Source organism: Sander lucioperca, chromosome 15 (assembly GCF_008315115.2).
Source record: "Sander lucioperca isolate FBNREF2018 chromosome 15, SLUC_FBN_1.2, whole genome shotgun sequence".
Lineage (NCBI taxonomy): Eukaryota > Metazoa > Chordata > Actinopteri > Perciformes > Percidae > Sander > Sander lucioperca.
The window spans coordinates 7,110,831-7,125,830 of record NC_050187.1 but is presented as its reverse complement, the minus strand read 5'-3'; the positions used below and the strand labels follow the sequence as shown (position 1 = coordinate 7,125,830).

Below are 15,000 nucleotides of genomic sequence, written 5' to 3'. Positions count from 1 at the left end.
GGCCCTAAAGAGGAAGTGCTGCGGGGGAACAGAGGAGGAAAGATGGAGACAGAACAGACACACAAACACAGAACTCGAGTTACTAATCAGAGCCACATCCAGGTAGGTGAGGGGGGGGCTCCAGGTGGGGGGGGGGGGCTCCTCCTCCTCCTCCTCCTCCTCCTCCTCCTCCTCCTCCCCCTACACACACCTCTGGGCTCGTCCCGGCTCTCCCCTACTTTTAGCGTGTATAGAGCCAGCATATTTCCACCAGACTCCATGTAAATAATCAGGACTTTTAGCGTGTATAGAGCCAGCATATTTCCACCAGACTCCATGTAAATAATCAGGACTTTTAGCGTGTATAGAGCCAGCATATTTCCACCAGACTCCATGTAAATAATTAGGACTTTTAGCGTGTATAGAGCCAGCATATTTCCACATGTAAATGGGTGAATTAAGGGTTTATTTCAACCAAACCAGAGTGGTGATTGTTGGAACAGTGGAAAGATGAACCAAGACGGCTTTTGGTAGTTTGATTTAGTTTCTGTCCACTTTGAATGAAGTGTGTTTTACGATGATAAAAGTCCTGATTATTTACATGGAGTCTGGTGGGTTAGTGACTAACTGCTGCTGAACATTAGTCCTGTAGGGTTACATTAGAGCTTGGTTCTGGTTTAATACTGGACCAGTTTCACACTCAGACACAGAAACATGGAGACAGAGAGTCCAGGGTGAAATAAACAGTAGTTCCCCTTTAATATCACATTTTTTGTTGTTTTCTAACAGAGAGCAGGATCCATTCAAAATCTGTCAATTTACAAAACATTGTGCCTTTATTGAAGATTAAAGTAATAGAAACAGCCCGCAGCGTTAGTCCCTGCAGTACCCAGAATGCAACAGTCCAAAGGTCAGAAGTTGAAATATGAGTGAATGTGGATGCGAGCAGCTCTTATATTGATCCCCAATAATACCGCAGCTGTGTCAAACCCCGCTGCATGCTGGGAGAGGTTTCCATATGTCGACAGAGATCGATAAACAGGAAGCGTCTCTCTCAGACTGTGGGGAGTTCAGATCAATATTAACTATATTTATAATCACATCTGCTGATTGTTCCTAAAACAGTTTCCTGTTTGTGCAGATATCCAGATGAAGTCCCTAATAACATGTTTGTGTTGTTTATTTCATATAATGTTTAAAGAGCTCCACCCTGGACTCTCTGTCTCCGTGTGTGTGTGTGTGTGTGTGTGTGTGTGTGTGTTGATTAAAAGTGGCGTTGACGGACAGCAGGATGGTTGCCATGGGTTACCAGAGGTCAGATGGTGACTTGGTTACTGGTCCAGTATTAAACCAGAACCAAGCTGTAATGTAACCCTACAGGACTAATGTTCAGCAGCAGTTAGTCACTAACCCACCAGACTCCATGTAAATAATCAGGACTTTATCATCGTAAAACACACTTCATTCAAAGTGGACAGAAACTAAATCAAACTATCAAAAGCCGTCTTGGTTTATCTTTCCACTGTTCCAACAATCACCACTCTGGTTTGGTTGAAATAAACCCTTAATTCACCCATTTACATGTGGAAATATGCTGGCTCTATACACGCTAAAAGTACTGATTATTTACATGGAGTCTGGTGGAATATGCTGGCTCTATACACGCTAAAAGTCCTGATTATTTACATGGAGTCTGGTGGAAATATGCTGGCTCTATACACGCTAAAAGTCCTGATTATTTACATGGAGTCTGGTGGAAATATGCTGGCTCTATACACGCTAAAAGTCCTGATTATTTACATGGAGTCTGGTGGAAATATGCTGGCTCTATACACGCTAAAAGTCCTGATTATTTACATGGAGTCTGGTGGGTTAGTGACTCTAACTGCTGCTGAACATTAGTCCTGTAGGGTTACATTACAGCTTGGTTCTGGTTTAATACTGGACCAGTTTCAGAGACTGTTGTTCCATCAGACACTCAGGCTTTAATTTGTTCATTTATGTAGCAACAACGAAGACGAACATGTTCTAATGTGTATAACCTGATTATCAGACCCAAACACTATCAATACAGTTAGTTTTTACCCCTCGGGTCACATTGGACCCATTTTCAAAAAGGTTTCTAAATCAGAAATGTGGGTTTTCTTTCAACTAAATTTTCAAAATAAAATAACGCGGATGGTTCCCTACAACACTCTTCACAAGTAGAATAAATGATCACGTCACTACTAGTATTGAATTTTGGTGTTTTATTCAACTTATGCATTTGAAACAAAAACAATGATAAAAAACTTTATTTAAAAACGTGGGAAAAAAACTACAATGTCACGTTTTTGATTGTCGTGATAAACACTTAAAGTGATTTTTGGATCTTCAAGCGTTTAAAAAAAGTATGAATTTTAACCAGATATGTAAATCGAAAGTATTCTGTTCTCTATAAAGTTTAAGAAGTGTAAAAATATGTTTGTATCCTCATTAAACTGTGGCCAGACTGAAGAATGAAAACATGTTTGTGTTGAGGCTTTTATTTTGGTAAGAGACTGATCTGTTTGTTGTGTTTCCTGTTTGTGTTTCAGGAGGCGTTGTCGGACTCGGAGCGGATCAGGTGAGACTCTGCTGTTCTCTGATTGGATCAGACGTAGTGAGGTCAAAGCAGGTTGACGTGGTTACGGCAGGCAGTAGTTTCCATGGTTACTGACGCACTAAACGTGAAAGTTAGCCCACTCACTGCTTTCAGTTGTAGTTGTAGTTCTAGTTGTAGTTCTAGAGTTGTAGTTCTAGGTCTGTGTCCCTGTGATTACCCAGAATGCTCTAGCGTCTGTGTCCCTGTGATTACCCAGAATGCTCTAGCGTCTGTGTCCCTGTGATTACCCAGAATGCTGCAGCAGCAGAACGAGGACCTGCAGCGCCGCCTGGCTCTCTCCACCCACAAGATGGAGGCGGCGGAGGCGGAGTTTGACGGCGGCCGCCGCTACATGGAGGCGGAGCTTAGCCGCACGCGAGACGACCTCGACAAGATGAGGGACAAGTTCCGCAGGTGAGGACACATCACTTCCTGTTTCACTTCCTGTTATGAAACCAGTTTCTCCCGGATTCTTTCTGTGGGCTTTATTTTGAAATGCATCCCATGCATTTCAAAATAAAAGCTCACAGAAAGAATGCAAATGTGGAAAGGAAATGCTAACTCTGCGTTCGGACCACATTACCCAGCCTGCTCGCTGCCTCACTCTGTGTTAGGACCACGTTACCCAGCATGCTCGCTGCCTCACTCTGCGTTAGGACCACGTTACCCAGCCTGCTCGCTGCCTCACTCTGCGTTAGGACCACGTTACCCAGCATGCTCGCTGCCTCACTCTGTGTTAGGACCACGTTACCCAGCATGCTCGCTGCCTCACTCTGCGTTAGGACCACGTTACCCAGCATGCTCGCTGCCTCACTCTGCGTTAGGACCACAGAATGTAAACATACATCAGAATGTCCTGTGATGCTACTGAGCATGCTCAGTAACCTCGTCTCTGTCTCGTCTCTGCAGACTCCAGAACAGCTACACGGCGTCTCAGAGAGCCAATCAGGATCTGGAGGAGAAGCTCCACGCTCTGGTAACCTTCACATGTTCCTGATATACCGCACTCTTTAGGAAACACTGGGGGGGGGGTCTCTCTGTGTGTGTGTGTGTGTCTCTGTGTGTGTGTGTGTGTGTCTGTGTGTGTGTGTGTGTGTCTGTGTCTCTCTGTGTGTGTGTGTGTGTGTGTATGTTGATTAAAAGTGGCGTTGACGGACAACAGCAGGATGGTTGCCATGGGTTACCAGAGGTCAGATGGTGACTTGGTTACCACGGTTACTCTCTGAGATCTCTCACACTGAGATGAATGAAATCATATAAACATGAAATAATAATCATAACCAGTCTCAGATGTCTTCAAATATTAAGACTTTAAGTGAAATATTAAAATATTAAGAATTTCTCTTCAAAAAAATATTTTTTAATCAAAATATAATTTATTTTAAATGTTATTTCCGTTTAAAAGTTTTAGTTTAAAAGGAGACTAAAGTCAGTCATGTTCCAGACATGTATTTACTATTTCATTCATATATTCATGTATTACTCTACTTTTGTGAAGTCATTTCACCAAAATAATTGATTTTATATATATATATATATATATATATATATATATATATATATATAAACTTAGTAAAAAGTAAGGACATGTGTGTTCGGTAGATTATTTCTCTGTGGTAACAATGCTTTTTGGCAATACAGTCCCTCCAGAAAAAACATGATTATGTGATCTCATAATTCAACGCATAATCAGCCAAAGTCCTCATATTTATTTCGGGGGGCGCATCTTTTCAAATACGCCGCACTTTCGCTGCATAAATTGCCGATTTCCGCGCAAATTATGCGGGGCTTGCATGATGTCATAATCCCCGCATTTTTGTTGTAATAAAGTCCATCTATATCTTAGCAGAAAGATGAAAAATGTTGGTTTACTTCACACAAGAGCAGCCGTTTCCCCTGTTGCCATGGGAACGTTATGAAGTGATGTAATTACGCGACGTGAACATCATCAAAAAGCTGCAAACCCCGCGATGAAGCCACGATGAAACCACAGTTTTAAAAAGTTCCCGCAATTTCATCGCATATAAATATCCGGCATATTCCATCACATCTTTTAAAAAAACGTGACGCATAATCAAGGAGGTTAGCCCAAAACTATCACAAAAAAACTCGTATTTGTGGGATGAGCAGCAGCTCTGAGTATGGGGGGTTACACCCATGAACAATTAGCCAAATCTTCTCTGCCAATGCCAAACAGCTTGAGGGGACGGGAGGAGGAGCCAGGATGTTGTGGCTGTGTATGGTTCTTCCTCACCTCCTGGTGACCAGCATGAGGAGGAGGAGCCAGGATGTTGTGGCTGTGTATGGTTCTTCCTCACGCTACTGACGCTACTGTTTGTGAAATGAATGAATTATTAAATTGCCAATATGTCTTGTTTCCAACTTCAATCATCCAATCCACCAAACACCAAACCAGTCAATGGCAGAATCAGCTGTTTGGCATTGGTAGAGAAGATTTGGCTAATTGTTCATGGGTGTAACCCCCCATACTCAGAGCTGCTGCTCATCCCACAAATGCATGTTCCTTTCAACTAAACTAAACTGAACAGGCTTTCCAACGGTATAAGACTTATTGCCAAAAAGCATCGTTACCACGGAGACATAATATACCAAACACACGTGTCCTTACTTTTTGTGCTCAGTTTATATTAATCTATAAATATATAAATGACCTCCAACTTCAGAGGGTTTAACAGGTTTCAGGTCTGTTTGTCGTTCATCTTTTCTCTTTCCTCCTCTTTTCTCACGCTGCTCTGTGACGGACCGACTCATCTTCATCTTCATCTTCATCCTCTTCATCAGGCGGCCGTCAGTCAGACTTGGGTTCATGCAGTTGCGTCTTCTTCCTGTTCTTAGTTTCCTCTTTCTGTTTTCATCCTGACTTCATGTTTCATCTGTTGAACGCTGGATTTATGAATGAACTTCAGCCAGAAAGTTCCTTCACTTTCTGCGTTGCCAGTTTATCTGAATGTAGCCCCGCCTCCCGTCCCCTCAGGCGTCTGATTGGCTGCGTTCCCAGTTTATTTGAATGTAGCCCCGCCTCCCGTCCCCTCAGGTGTCTGATTGGCTGCCTGGCCAGTTTATTTGAATGTAGCCCCGCCTCCCGGCCCCTCAGGCGTCTGATTGGCTGCCTGGCCAGTTTATCTGAATGTAGCCCCGCCTCCCGTCCCCTCAGGCGTCTGATTGGCTGCGTTCCCAGTTTATTTGAATGTAGCCCCGCCTCCCGTTCCCTCAGGCGTCTGATTGGCTGCCTGGCCAGTTTATCTGAATGTAGCCCCGCCTCCCGTCCCCTCAGGCGTCTGATTGGCTGCCTGGCCAGTTTATCTGAATGTAGCCCCCGCCTCCCGTCCCCTCAGGCGTCTGATTGGCTGCCTAGCCAGTTTATCTGAATGTAGCCCCGCGTCCCGTCCCCTCGGGCGTCTGATTGGCTGCCTGGCCAGTGATTTAACGGTGTAACTCCTCCCACAGCTACGGAAGGTGGAGAGGGACAAGAAGACGATGGACCAGGAGATCGTCGAGCTCACCAACAAACTGCTGGACGCCAAGAACACGGTCGACCGCCTGGAGGAACTCAACGTGAGTCAGACACACAAATATCATCTTTTAATCTTTTATTTATCAAGTTAAACGGGAACTGAGCTTTAGCGTGTATAGAGCCAGCATATTTCCACCAGACTCCATGTAAATAATCAGGACTTTTAGCGTGTATAGAGCCAGCATATTTCCACCAGACTCCATGTAAATAATCAGTACTTTTAGCGTGTGTAGAGCCAGCATATTTCCACCAGACTCCATGTAAATAATCAGGACTTTTAGCGTGTGTAGAGCCAGCATATTTCCACCAGACTCCATGTGTTTGTGTGTGTCAGCCCTGCACTGTGATTGGCTGACAGTCTCTCCCGTGTTTGTGTGTGTCAGTTCTGCTCTCTGATTGGCTGACAGTCTCTCCCGTGTTTGTGTGTGTCAGTCCTGCTCTCTGATTGGCTGACAGTCTCTCCTGTGTGTGTGTGTGTTCAGGAGCGTTACCGGCAGGACTGTAACCTCGCCGTCCAGCTGCTGAAATGCAACAAGTCCCACTTCAGGAACCACAAGTTCGCTGACGTAAGTTCCTCTAACAGTTTGATATTTATTATTAATATTTATGTGATCGTAGTTAGAGATGCTCAGATTAACGGATGAGATGTCTACAGGGGGCGGGGCTTCTGGGGCTCAGGGGGCTGGGCTTCCTGTCTGTGAGGCCAGACTGATGATAATAATATCATATATATAACTCAGTAACATGGCCCGTTCATTGATCTGTTATTAATGTTCCATTAGAGTTTATAGAGACTCAGCTGATTCCTGGAAACACTCAGAGCTGTGTGTGTCTGTGTCTGTCTGTGTGTCTGTGTGTGTGTGTGTGTGTGTGTGTGTGTGTGTGTGTGTGTGTCTGTGTGTGTGTGTGTGTGTGTGTGTGTGTGTGTGTGTGTGTGTGTGTGTGTCTGTGTGTGTGTGTGTGTGTCTGTGTGTGTGTCTGTGTGTGTGTGTGTGTGTGTGTGTCTGTGTGTGTCTGTGTGTGTGTGTGTGTGTGTCTGTGTGTGTGTGTGTGTGTCTGTGTGTGTGTGTGTGTGTGTGTGTGTGTGTGTCTGTGTGTGTCTGTGTGTGTCTGTGTGTGTGTGTGTGTGTGTGTCTGTGTGTGTGTGTGTGTCTGTGTGTGTCTGTGTGTGTCTGTGTGTGTGTGTGTGTGTGTCTGTGTGTGTGTGTGTGTGTGTCTGTGTGTGTGTGTGTGTGTCTCTGTGTGTGTGTAGCTTCCCTATGAGCTGCAGGACATGCTGAATAAACACATGAAGAGCAGCCTGCCTGAGCGCGGAGGCTCCGCCCCCGGCGGTCAGGATCCCGACACGCTGAGCCTGACGCCGGCCGACGTGGTCCCGACCTCGGTGATCGCCCGCGTCCTGGAGAAACCGGAGCCGCTGCTGCTGAACTCGGCCCAGTCCAGCAGCTGCAGCCGGCCCGTCGCCGAGGACGTCTTCGTGCACGTGGACATGACGGGCGCCGAGCTGCGCGGGCGCCAGAACGGCGGGCGGGAGGCGGCTCAGCAGAACGGATCCTGCCGCAGTCAGAGCAGTCTGGACGGTAGGATGAGAACACATGCTGTATATGCTATCACAGAAGACAACTTAATTAACATCAGAATCAGATTGATTGGCCGGTATCTTTACATACACGAGGAATAGACTGTGGGAGGTGGTAACGCTCTATACTATATATTCAACAATAGACATGTAAACATAGACAAATAGTAATATACACACATACTGTACAATAGACAACAATATACGTATAGGCACATATCAACATAATATACAAACATTAGGGCTGTCAAACGATTACATTTGTTTAATTGCGATTAATTGCATGTTTTATCACATGATTATATTCTATTATTTTGCATTTCAGAACAGTTTTTAAGTCCATATTAACAATGGAAAGCCATTCTTACCAGTGGATCTTAACTGGGAATCAAATGAATGCAAAGAAAGTGACTTTATGAATTTGATTTTAAGATTTGTATTTGTTTATTATATATTTAATCTAGTTACACATTTGAATTTAACAACAACTCTGAATGCACCACGAGGCTGTAGTTTACCAGTTTCATTGAACGCACCGTCTGTTGTTTCTCCGACGGCAGCTGCAGATTGTTACATCCTGGTGTTGAATCCTCTACAGTAAAACACAGTCACACTTTACACCGTTCAGCGTTAGCTGTCAGCACTGGAACCGTGTTTAATCCAGCTACTAGCTAGCAGTAGGCTAACGTTAGCTGCTGTCTAGTATAGTGTTAACTAGCTAGCGGTAGGCTAACGTTAGCTGCTGTTGAGTATAGTGTTAACTAGCTAGCGGTAGGCTAACGTTAGCTGCTGTTGAGTATAGTGTTAACTAGCTAGCGGTAGACTAACGTTAGCTGCTGTTGAGTATAGTGTTAACTAGCTAGCGGTAGGCTAACGTTAGCTGCTGTTGAGTATAGTGTTAACTAGCATCATGTGCAGCGGTGTTTGTGTTGCCGTCTGTTTCAGAGCACCAGAGAGTAGAGCAGACATATCAGTTAGACACGACGCAAAGCCGAGTGAAGTGAAAATAAATTAATAAATGGTGGCATGCGATTAATACGATTAAAACAAATTAACGCATTATGCTCGGCCCTTAATCGCATCGAGATTAACGCGTTAATGCTGACAGCCCTAATTAAAATACAAATATACAAATAAGACATAATATCAAGACACATGGAGTGGGATGTAAGGTGCAAAAAGTAATAGTGCAAAGTAGTGTGCAAGATGCATATTGGGATGTGTTGGAGTCAAAATTCTGATTTCGATATTAACTTTTATTTTGATAAATTGTGACATTCACAGTAAACTAGACTCATTGTAAACTGACAATTTGTGTTAATTGATCTTGAGAGAGACGATTATATTGTTAATCTCCATTATTTCTGAGTTAATGGTCGAGTAACGTCTAGACTAACGTCTAGACTAACATCTAGACTAAAGTGCAGACTAACGTGCAGACTAACGTCTAGACTAACGTGCAGACTAACGTCTAGACTAACGTGCAGACTAACGTCTAGACTAACGTGCAGACTAACGTCTAGACTAACGTGCAGACTAACGTCTAGACTAACGTCTAGACTAACGTGCAGACTAACGTGCAGACTAACATCTAGACTAACGTGCAGACTAACGTGCAGACTAACGTCTAGACTAACGTGCAGACTAACGTCTAGACTAACATCTAGACTAACGTGCAGACTAACGTCTAGACTAACGTCTAGACTAACATCTAGACTAACGTGCAGACTAACGTGCAGACTAACGTGCAGACTAACGTGCAGACTAACGTGCAGACTAACATCTAGGCTAACGTGCAGGCTAACGTGCAGGCTAACATCTAGGCTAACGTGCAGGCTAACGTGCAGACTAACATCTAGGCTAACGTGCAGGCTAACGTGCAGGCTAACATCTAGACTAACGTGCAGGCTAACGTGCAGGCTAACGTGCAGGCTAACGCGCAGACTAACATCTAGGCTAACGTGCAGGCTAACGTGCAGGCTAACGTGCAGGCTAACGTGCAGACTAACGTGCAGACTAACGCGCAGGCTAACATCTAGGCTAACGTGCAGGCTAACGTGCAGGCTAACGTGCAGGCTAACGTGCAGACTAACGTCTAGGCTAACATCTAGGCTAACGTGCAGGCTAACGTGCAGGCTAACGTGCAGACTAACGTGCAGGCTAACGTGCAGACTAACGTGCAGGCTAACGTGCAGGCTAACGTGCAGGCTAATGCGCAGACTAACATCTAGGCTAACGTGCAGGCTAACGTGCAGGCTAACGTGCAGGCTAACGTGCAGGCTAACGTGCAGACTAACGTGCAGACTAACGAGCAGACTAACATCTAGGCTAACATCTAGGCTAACATCTAGGCTAACGTGCAGGCTAACGTGCAGACTAACGTCTAGACTAACGTGCAGACTAACGTGCAGACTAACGTGCAGACTAACGTGCAGGCTAACATCTAGGCTAACGTGCAGGCTAACGTGCAGGCTAACGTGCAGACTAACGCGCAGACTAACGTCTAGGCTAACGTGCAGGCTAACGTGCAGACTAACGTGCAGACTAACGTGCAGACTAACGTGTGGTTTGTTGCAGCTGTGCTGGACGGGCAGTCAGGCGGCGAGGAGTCGGCCGCGGCTCCGTCCTTCGAGAAGCTGAACCCGTACCCGGCGCCCCCGCCCCCCCACCCACTCTACCCGGGCCGCAAGGTCATCGAGTTCTCCTCGGACGACAAAGTCAAGATCCCCAAGAACTCGCCGCTGCCCAACTGCACTTACGCCACGCGGCAGGCCATCTCCCTGAGCCTGGTGCAGAGCGAAGACCCGGCGCCCGCTAGCCCCGCCCCCTCCTCTTCCTCTGGGGGGGGGCGCCAGCGCACGCCGCTGTCACAGCGGGACGCGGCCAGCGAGCCGCTGTCCAACCAGTCGAGCCCGTTCAGCAGCCCCCCACAGGTAACACACACACACACACACACACACACACACACATAGACACACATACACACACACAGACAATGATTACTTCTCTAAAGTTAATGCCAGTGTAACACAGCGTGGAGATTTGGGGTAAAGTGTGAGCGTGTTGTGATTGCAGGCGGCGAGCTCGGAGGAGGACCTGCTCGCCAACTGGCAGCGGATGTTTGTGGAGAAGATGGCTCCGGCGTGCGACGGCTCCGCGCTGCACCGCACGGCGTTCGGCAGCCAGACGGCCGCGGAGCTACAGAGGAGGCGTGCGGCGCCTGGGGGCGGGGCTTCCTGCTCGTCTTCCGACCGCCAGCGCACGGCGTACTCTGACGGCGAGGACGGCTCGTCGGCACGCAGCTGGACGCCAAGCCGCGGCTCCAGCCTGGACACGGACACCGACACAGAGCCGCGCGGCCGCCGCAACACCACAGAGAAGCTGCTGATGAGCCTGGAGGACGCCACGGCCGACACGGCGAGCCCCGGTGGCGCCTGCGGGACCCAGGAGGAAGGAGAAGAGGAAGAGGAGGAGGAAGAGAGCTCGGCGGAGGAGAGAGACGTCCTCCCTCACGAGCTGCCCGTCATCTCGCCACGCCTCCTGGACCTTGACCCCGCCCTCGGCACCGTTGCCCCCCCACTGCGTCCACAGAAGAGCCCGAAGAGGATGGGCGTCCACCACCTGCTCCGCAAAGACAGCCTGACCCGAGCCCAGGAGCAAGGCACGCTGCTCGACTGACACAGGAGACAGCCATGATCCGTGTGTGTGTGTGTGTTTGTGTATGTGTGTGTGTGTGTGTGTACCTTTTTGTATTTTGGGAAATCTTTCACTTAAAATCTAATCAAAATTAATCCAAATTTTTCTAAATCTTCCACCAACCAAACTCTGTACAATTTTCTAAGTATTTAAAGAAATAAATCACAACTCATTTTCCAGCTGTTAGATAAAAGTAATGGAGTAAAAAGTACTAGATTTCCCTCTGAAATGTAGTGGAGTAAAAATACAAAGTAGCAGAACATGGAAATACTACTCAAGTCCCTTGAAGTTTTAATAGTATTAGTACACATGTGAACATACATGTGGAAACACGCTGGCTCTATACACGCTAAAAGTATTGTTTATTTACATGGAGTCTGGTGGGTCCTTTTACAGTGTGTGTGTGTGTGTGTGTGTGTGTGTGTGTGTGTTTGTTCAAGAAGAAAAAAAAAAGAATAGAAACTGAGAAAAACTTTACGGACGTCTCTGCCTTGTTTCCTGATCGGGAGCTTTTATTTTGAAGAGAACAGATGAGACACACTTCCTGAATCTCTCACACACACACACACACACACACACACACAGAGACAGACAGACACACACACACACACTCTCTCTCTCTCTCTCAGTGCCTCTATATATAGATATATATCTCTCTCTCTCTGGAAGGTTGCAAGTTCGACGCCCGTCAGTCTTTAATTTTAATCATTGTTTGTGTTTTTATGTAGTCACCTGATTGGTCTGTCGGGGTTAAGCCCCGCCCACCTGGAATGTACCCCGTTCTGTAGTTAATCTGGAGTATAATCCATCATTATTATTATTGTTATTATTATTAACTGATTATTATCTGATCATGTTTGTGTTTGATTTGTTGTTGTTTGGTTTTTTCGTGTTGCTATGGAAACCTGTTAGTGCCAGAACCTGGAGGATTTACCCCAAAAAGTCAAAATAATGAAAGCTGTTTCTCTTACTGACAAATTATTATAATAATACACTAACTTTTAGATATTTCACCTTCACAAACACACAATGTTTTTAAATTCACGGCCAAAAAGCTAAAATCACTGAATGTAGACGTCAGAACGTGTTATATTATTATATATTATATATCATATTAATCAGAGAGCAGATGGAGGTTTCTGGCACTCCTGAGCTTCCGTACTTTCCCTCTGATCTCACTCCTCGGCTCTGATTGGCTGTTGGCGCTCTCAGTGGCTCTGATTGGCTGTAGGCTCTCTCGGCGGCTCTCACTGTCTGTCGGCTCACTCGGCGGCTCTGATTGGCTGTTGGCTCGGATTTGCTGTAAGCTCTGTCTTGGCGGCTCTCATTGGCTGTCGGCTCACTCGGCAGCTCCGATTGGCTGTCGGCCCGCTCGGAGGCTCTGATTGGCTGTCGGCTCACTCGGCCATTCCAATTGGCTGTTGGCTCACTCGGCATCTCTGATTGGCCGATGCTCTTCTGTGTTTTCTCTCTCGAGCAGGTGCAGGTACAGCTGGTGCATTGTGGGATATATGTGCTGTCAGAGTGCATGATGGGACACAGACTGTTACGGACACTTTTACAGCATTCATCCATTCATTCAAACCCCCCCCCTCTCTCTGTCTGTGTGTGTGTGTGTGTGTGTGTGTGTGTGTGTGTGTGTGTGTGTGTGTGTGTGTGTGTGTGTGTGTGTGTGTGTGTGTGTGTGTGTCTGTCTGTTGGCTGGTACCATGTAAACTTATAGTCTTTTATTCTGAAAAACAGAATCCATATTTGCAGTTCTAAACATGAATTAATGAGTTCATCTGAAAGGAGGATAGGACAACAGAGAAGAGAAGAAGAGTGTGACCTTGGCTGAGAAACGTCTCCCATTATATTCATGAAGAAGAGTCATTAAAGCTGCATGAGGCTATTTATACTTCCTGTTCTGATCAAATATTAAACACAGACACACACACACACACACACTCATGTGTGTTTCCCTATCTTTGTGGGGACCCGTCATTGCCATAATACATTCCCTAGCCCCTTACCCTAACCTTAACCATCACCACTAAATGCCTAACCTTAACCCTTACCCTCACCCTAACCATAACCTAATTCTAACCCTAATCCTAAAACCAAGTCTTAACCCTCAAACAGACCTTTAACCTGGTGGGGTCCAGCATTTTGGGCCCACAAGGCTGTGCAGACCCCACAAGGATACTGGACTCCTGGTTTTTGGACCCCACGAATATAGTAAAACAAGAACACACACACAGGACTGTGTCCCAGCATGCATTTGGTTTCTAAAGAAAAGTCTGAAAAGCAGCAACGAGTCAACTAAAGCTTAGAGAGGGTTAGTTAGCTTGTTGGCTAATCAGGCTAACCCTAACGAGCCGACAGGCTAACGAGCCGACAGGCTAACGAGCTGACTGGCTAACGAGCTGACTGGCTGACGAGCTAACAGGCTAACACACAAAACCAATTGGATGTGAGAAATGTTTGTGAGACTGCTGTTTGCAGAGGACATCCAAGATGGCCGCCGGAGAAGGCCGGGTCCTCCATCCAGGAAGTGGACTCGCCGGAGGACCAATGAAAACGTTTCGTAACAAACGGAGGATCGTAAACCTCCGAACTGTTTCCTGCTCTGATTGTTTGTTTCACTTCCTGTTTTGGGAAATTAAAAAGATGAAAAAAAAAGACTGTTAAAAATTCTACTAACCTTTATTTTCTGACTTTGTAAACGATGTATATTTTAAAACAAATAAAGTATTTTAAACGTAACTCCATCTCTCTGTCTGTGTGTGTGTGTGTGTGTGTGTTTCCTGTTGCCTGGCAACCGAACTAGTCTGTGAATTATTCATAATTAATGAATAATTAATCCGTTTTTTCCATTTTTGTGTCCAGCAGCTGCTGTCAGAGGGTCTGAAATCACCATCACCAAACCCACCAGACTCCATGTAAATAATCAGGACTTTTAGCGTGTATAGAGCCAGCATATCTCCACCAGACTCCATGTAAATAATCAGGACTTTTAGCGTGTATAGAGCCAGCATATCTCCACCAGACTCCATGTAAATAATCAGGACTTTTAGCGTGTATAGAGCCAGCATATTTCCACCAGACTCCATGTAAATAATCAGGACTTTTAGCGTGTATAGAGCCAGCATATTTCCACCAGACTCCATGTAAATAATCAGGACTTTTAGCGTGTATAGAGCCAGCATATTTCCACCAGACTCCATGTAAATAATCAGGACTCTTAGCGTGTATAGAGCCAGCATATTTTAGAACATTAGTCCTGTAGGGTTACATTACAGCTTGGTTCTGGTTTAATACTGGACCAGTTTCAGAGATTGTTGTTCCATCAGACACTCAGACACACACACATGGAGACAGAGAGTCCAGGGTGGAAAATATATACTGAAGTTCCTCTCTAAAACTCTTGATTTAAGGGATTTCTCTCATTGGAGCGGCGCTGCCCCTGCTGGCCGCCGGAGGAACTGATTTATCAGACAAACATCTTTGTGTTTTGAAGGTAAAACTGTTTATAATATATCTTATTAAAAACTGAATAATTGTTACATTCAATACTTTAATTACTGAACACTTAATATTTAAATTTAA

General features: G+C 45.7%; 1 protein-coding gene across 2 annotated transcripts in view; it reads left to right on the top strand.

The window, feature by feature from the left end:
• Nucleotides 1-11,610, top strand: part of tjap1 (tight junction associated protein 1 (peripheral)) — a 22,337-nt gene extending 10,727 nt beyond the window's left edge. For both annotated transcript variants that reach the window (XM_035992283.1, XM_035992284.1), the window contains exons 4-12: nt 2,556-2,584; nt 2,855-3,016; nt 3,512-3,578; nt 5,405-5,434; nt 6,071-6,178; nt 6,620-6,703; nt 7,390-7,717; nt 10,294-10,649; nt 10,792-11,610. In XM_035992283.1, the coding sequence (XP_035848176.1) occupies nt 2,556-2,584; nt 2,855-3,016; nt 3,512-3,578; nt 5,405-5,434; nt 6,071-6,178; nt 6,620-6,703; nt 7,390-7,717; nt 10,294-10,649; nt 10,792-11,394 (1,767 nt within the window). In that variant the 3' untranslated portion in view covers nt 11,395-11,610. The remainder of the gene's footprint in view (nt 1-2,555; nt 2,585-2,854; nt 3,017-3,511; nt 3,579-5,404; nt 5,435-6,070; nt 6,179-6,619; nt 6,704-7,389; nt 7,718-10,293; nt 10,650-10,791) is intronic.
• The last annotated feature ends 3,390 nt before the right edge of the window (nt 11,611-15,000 follow it).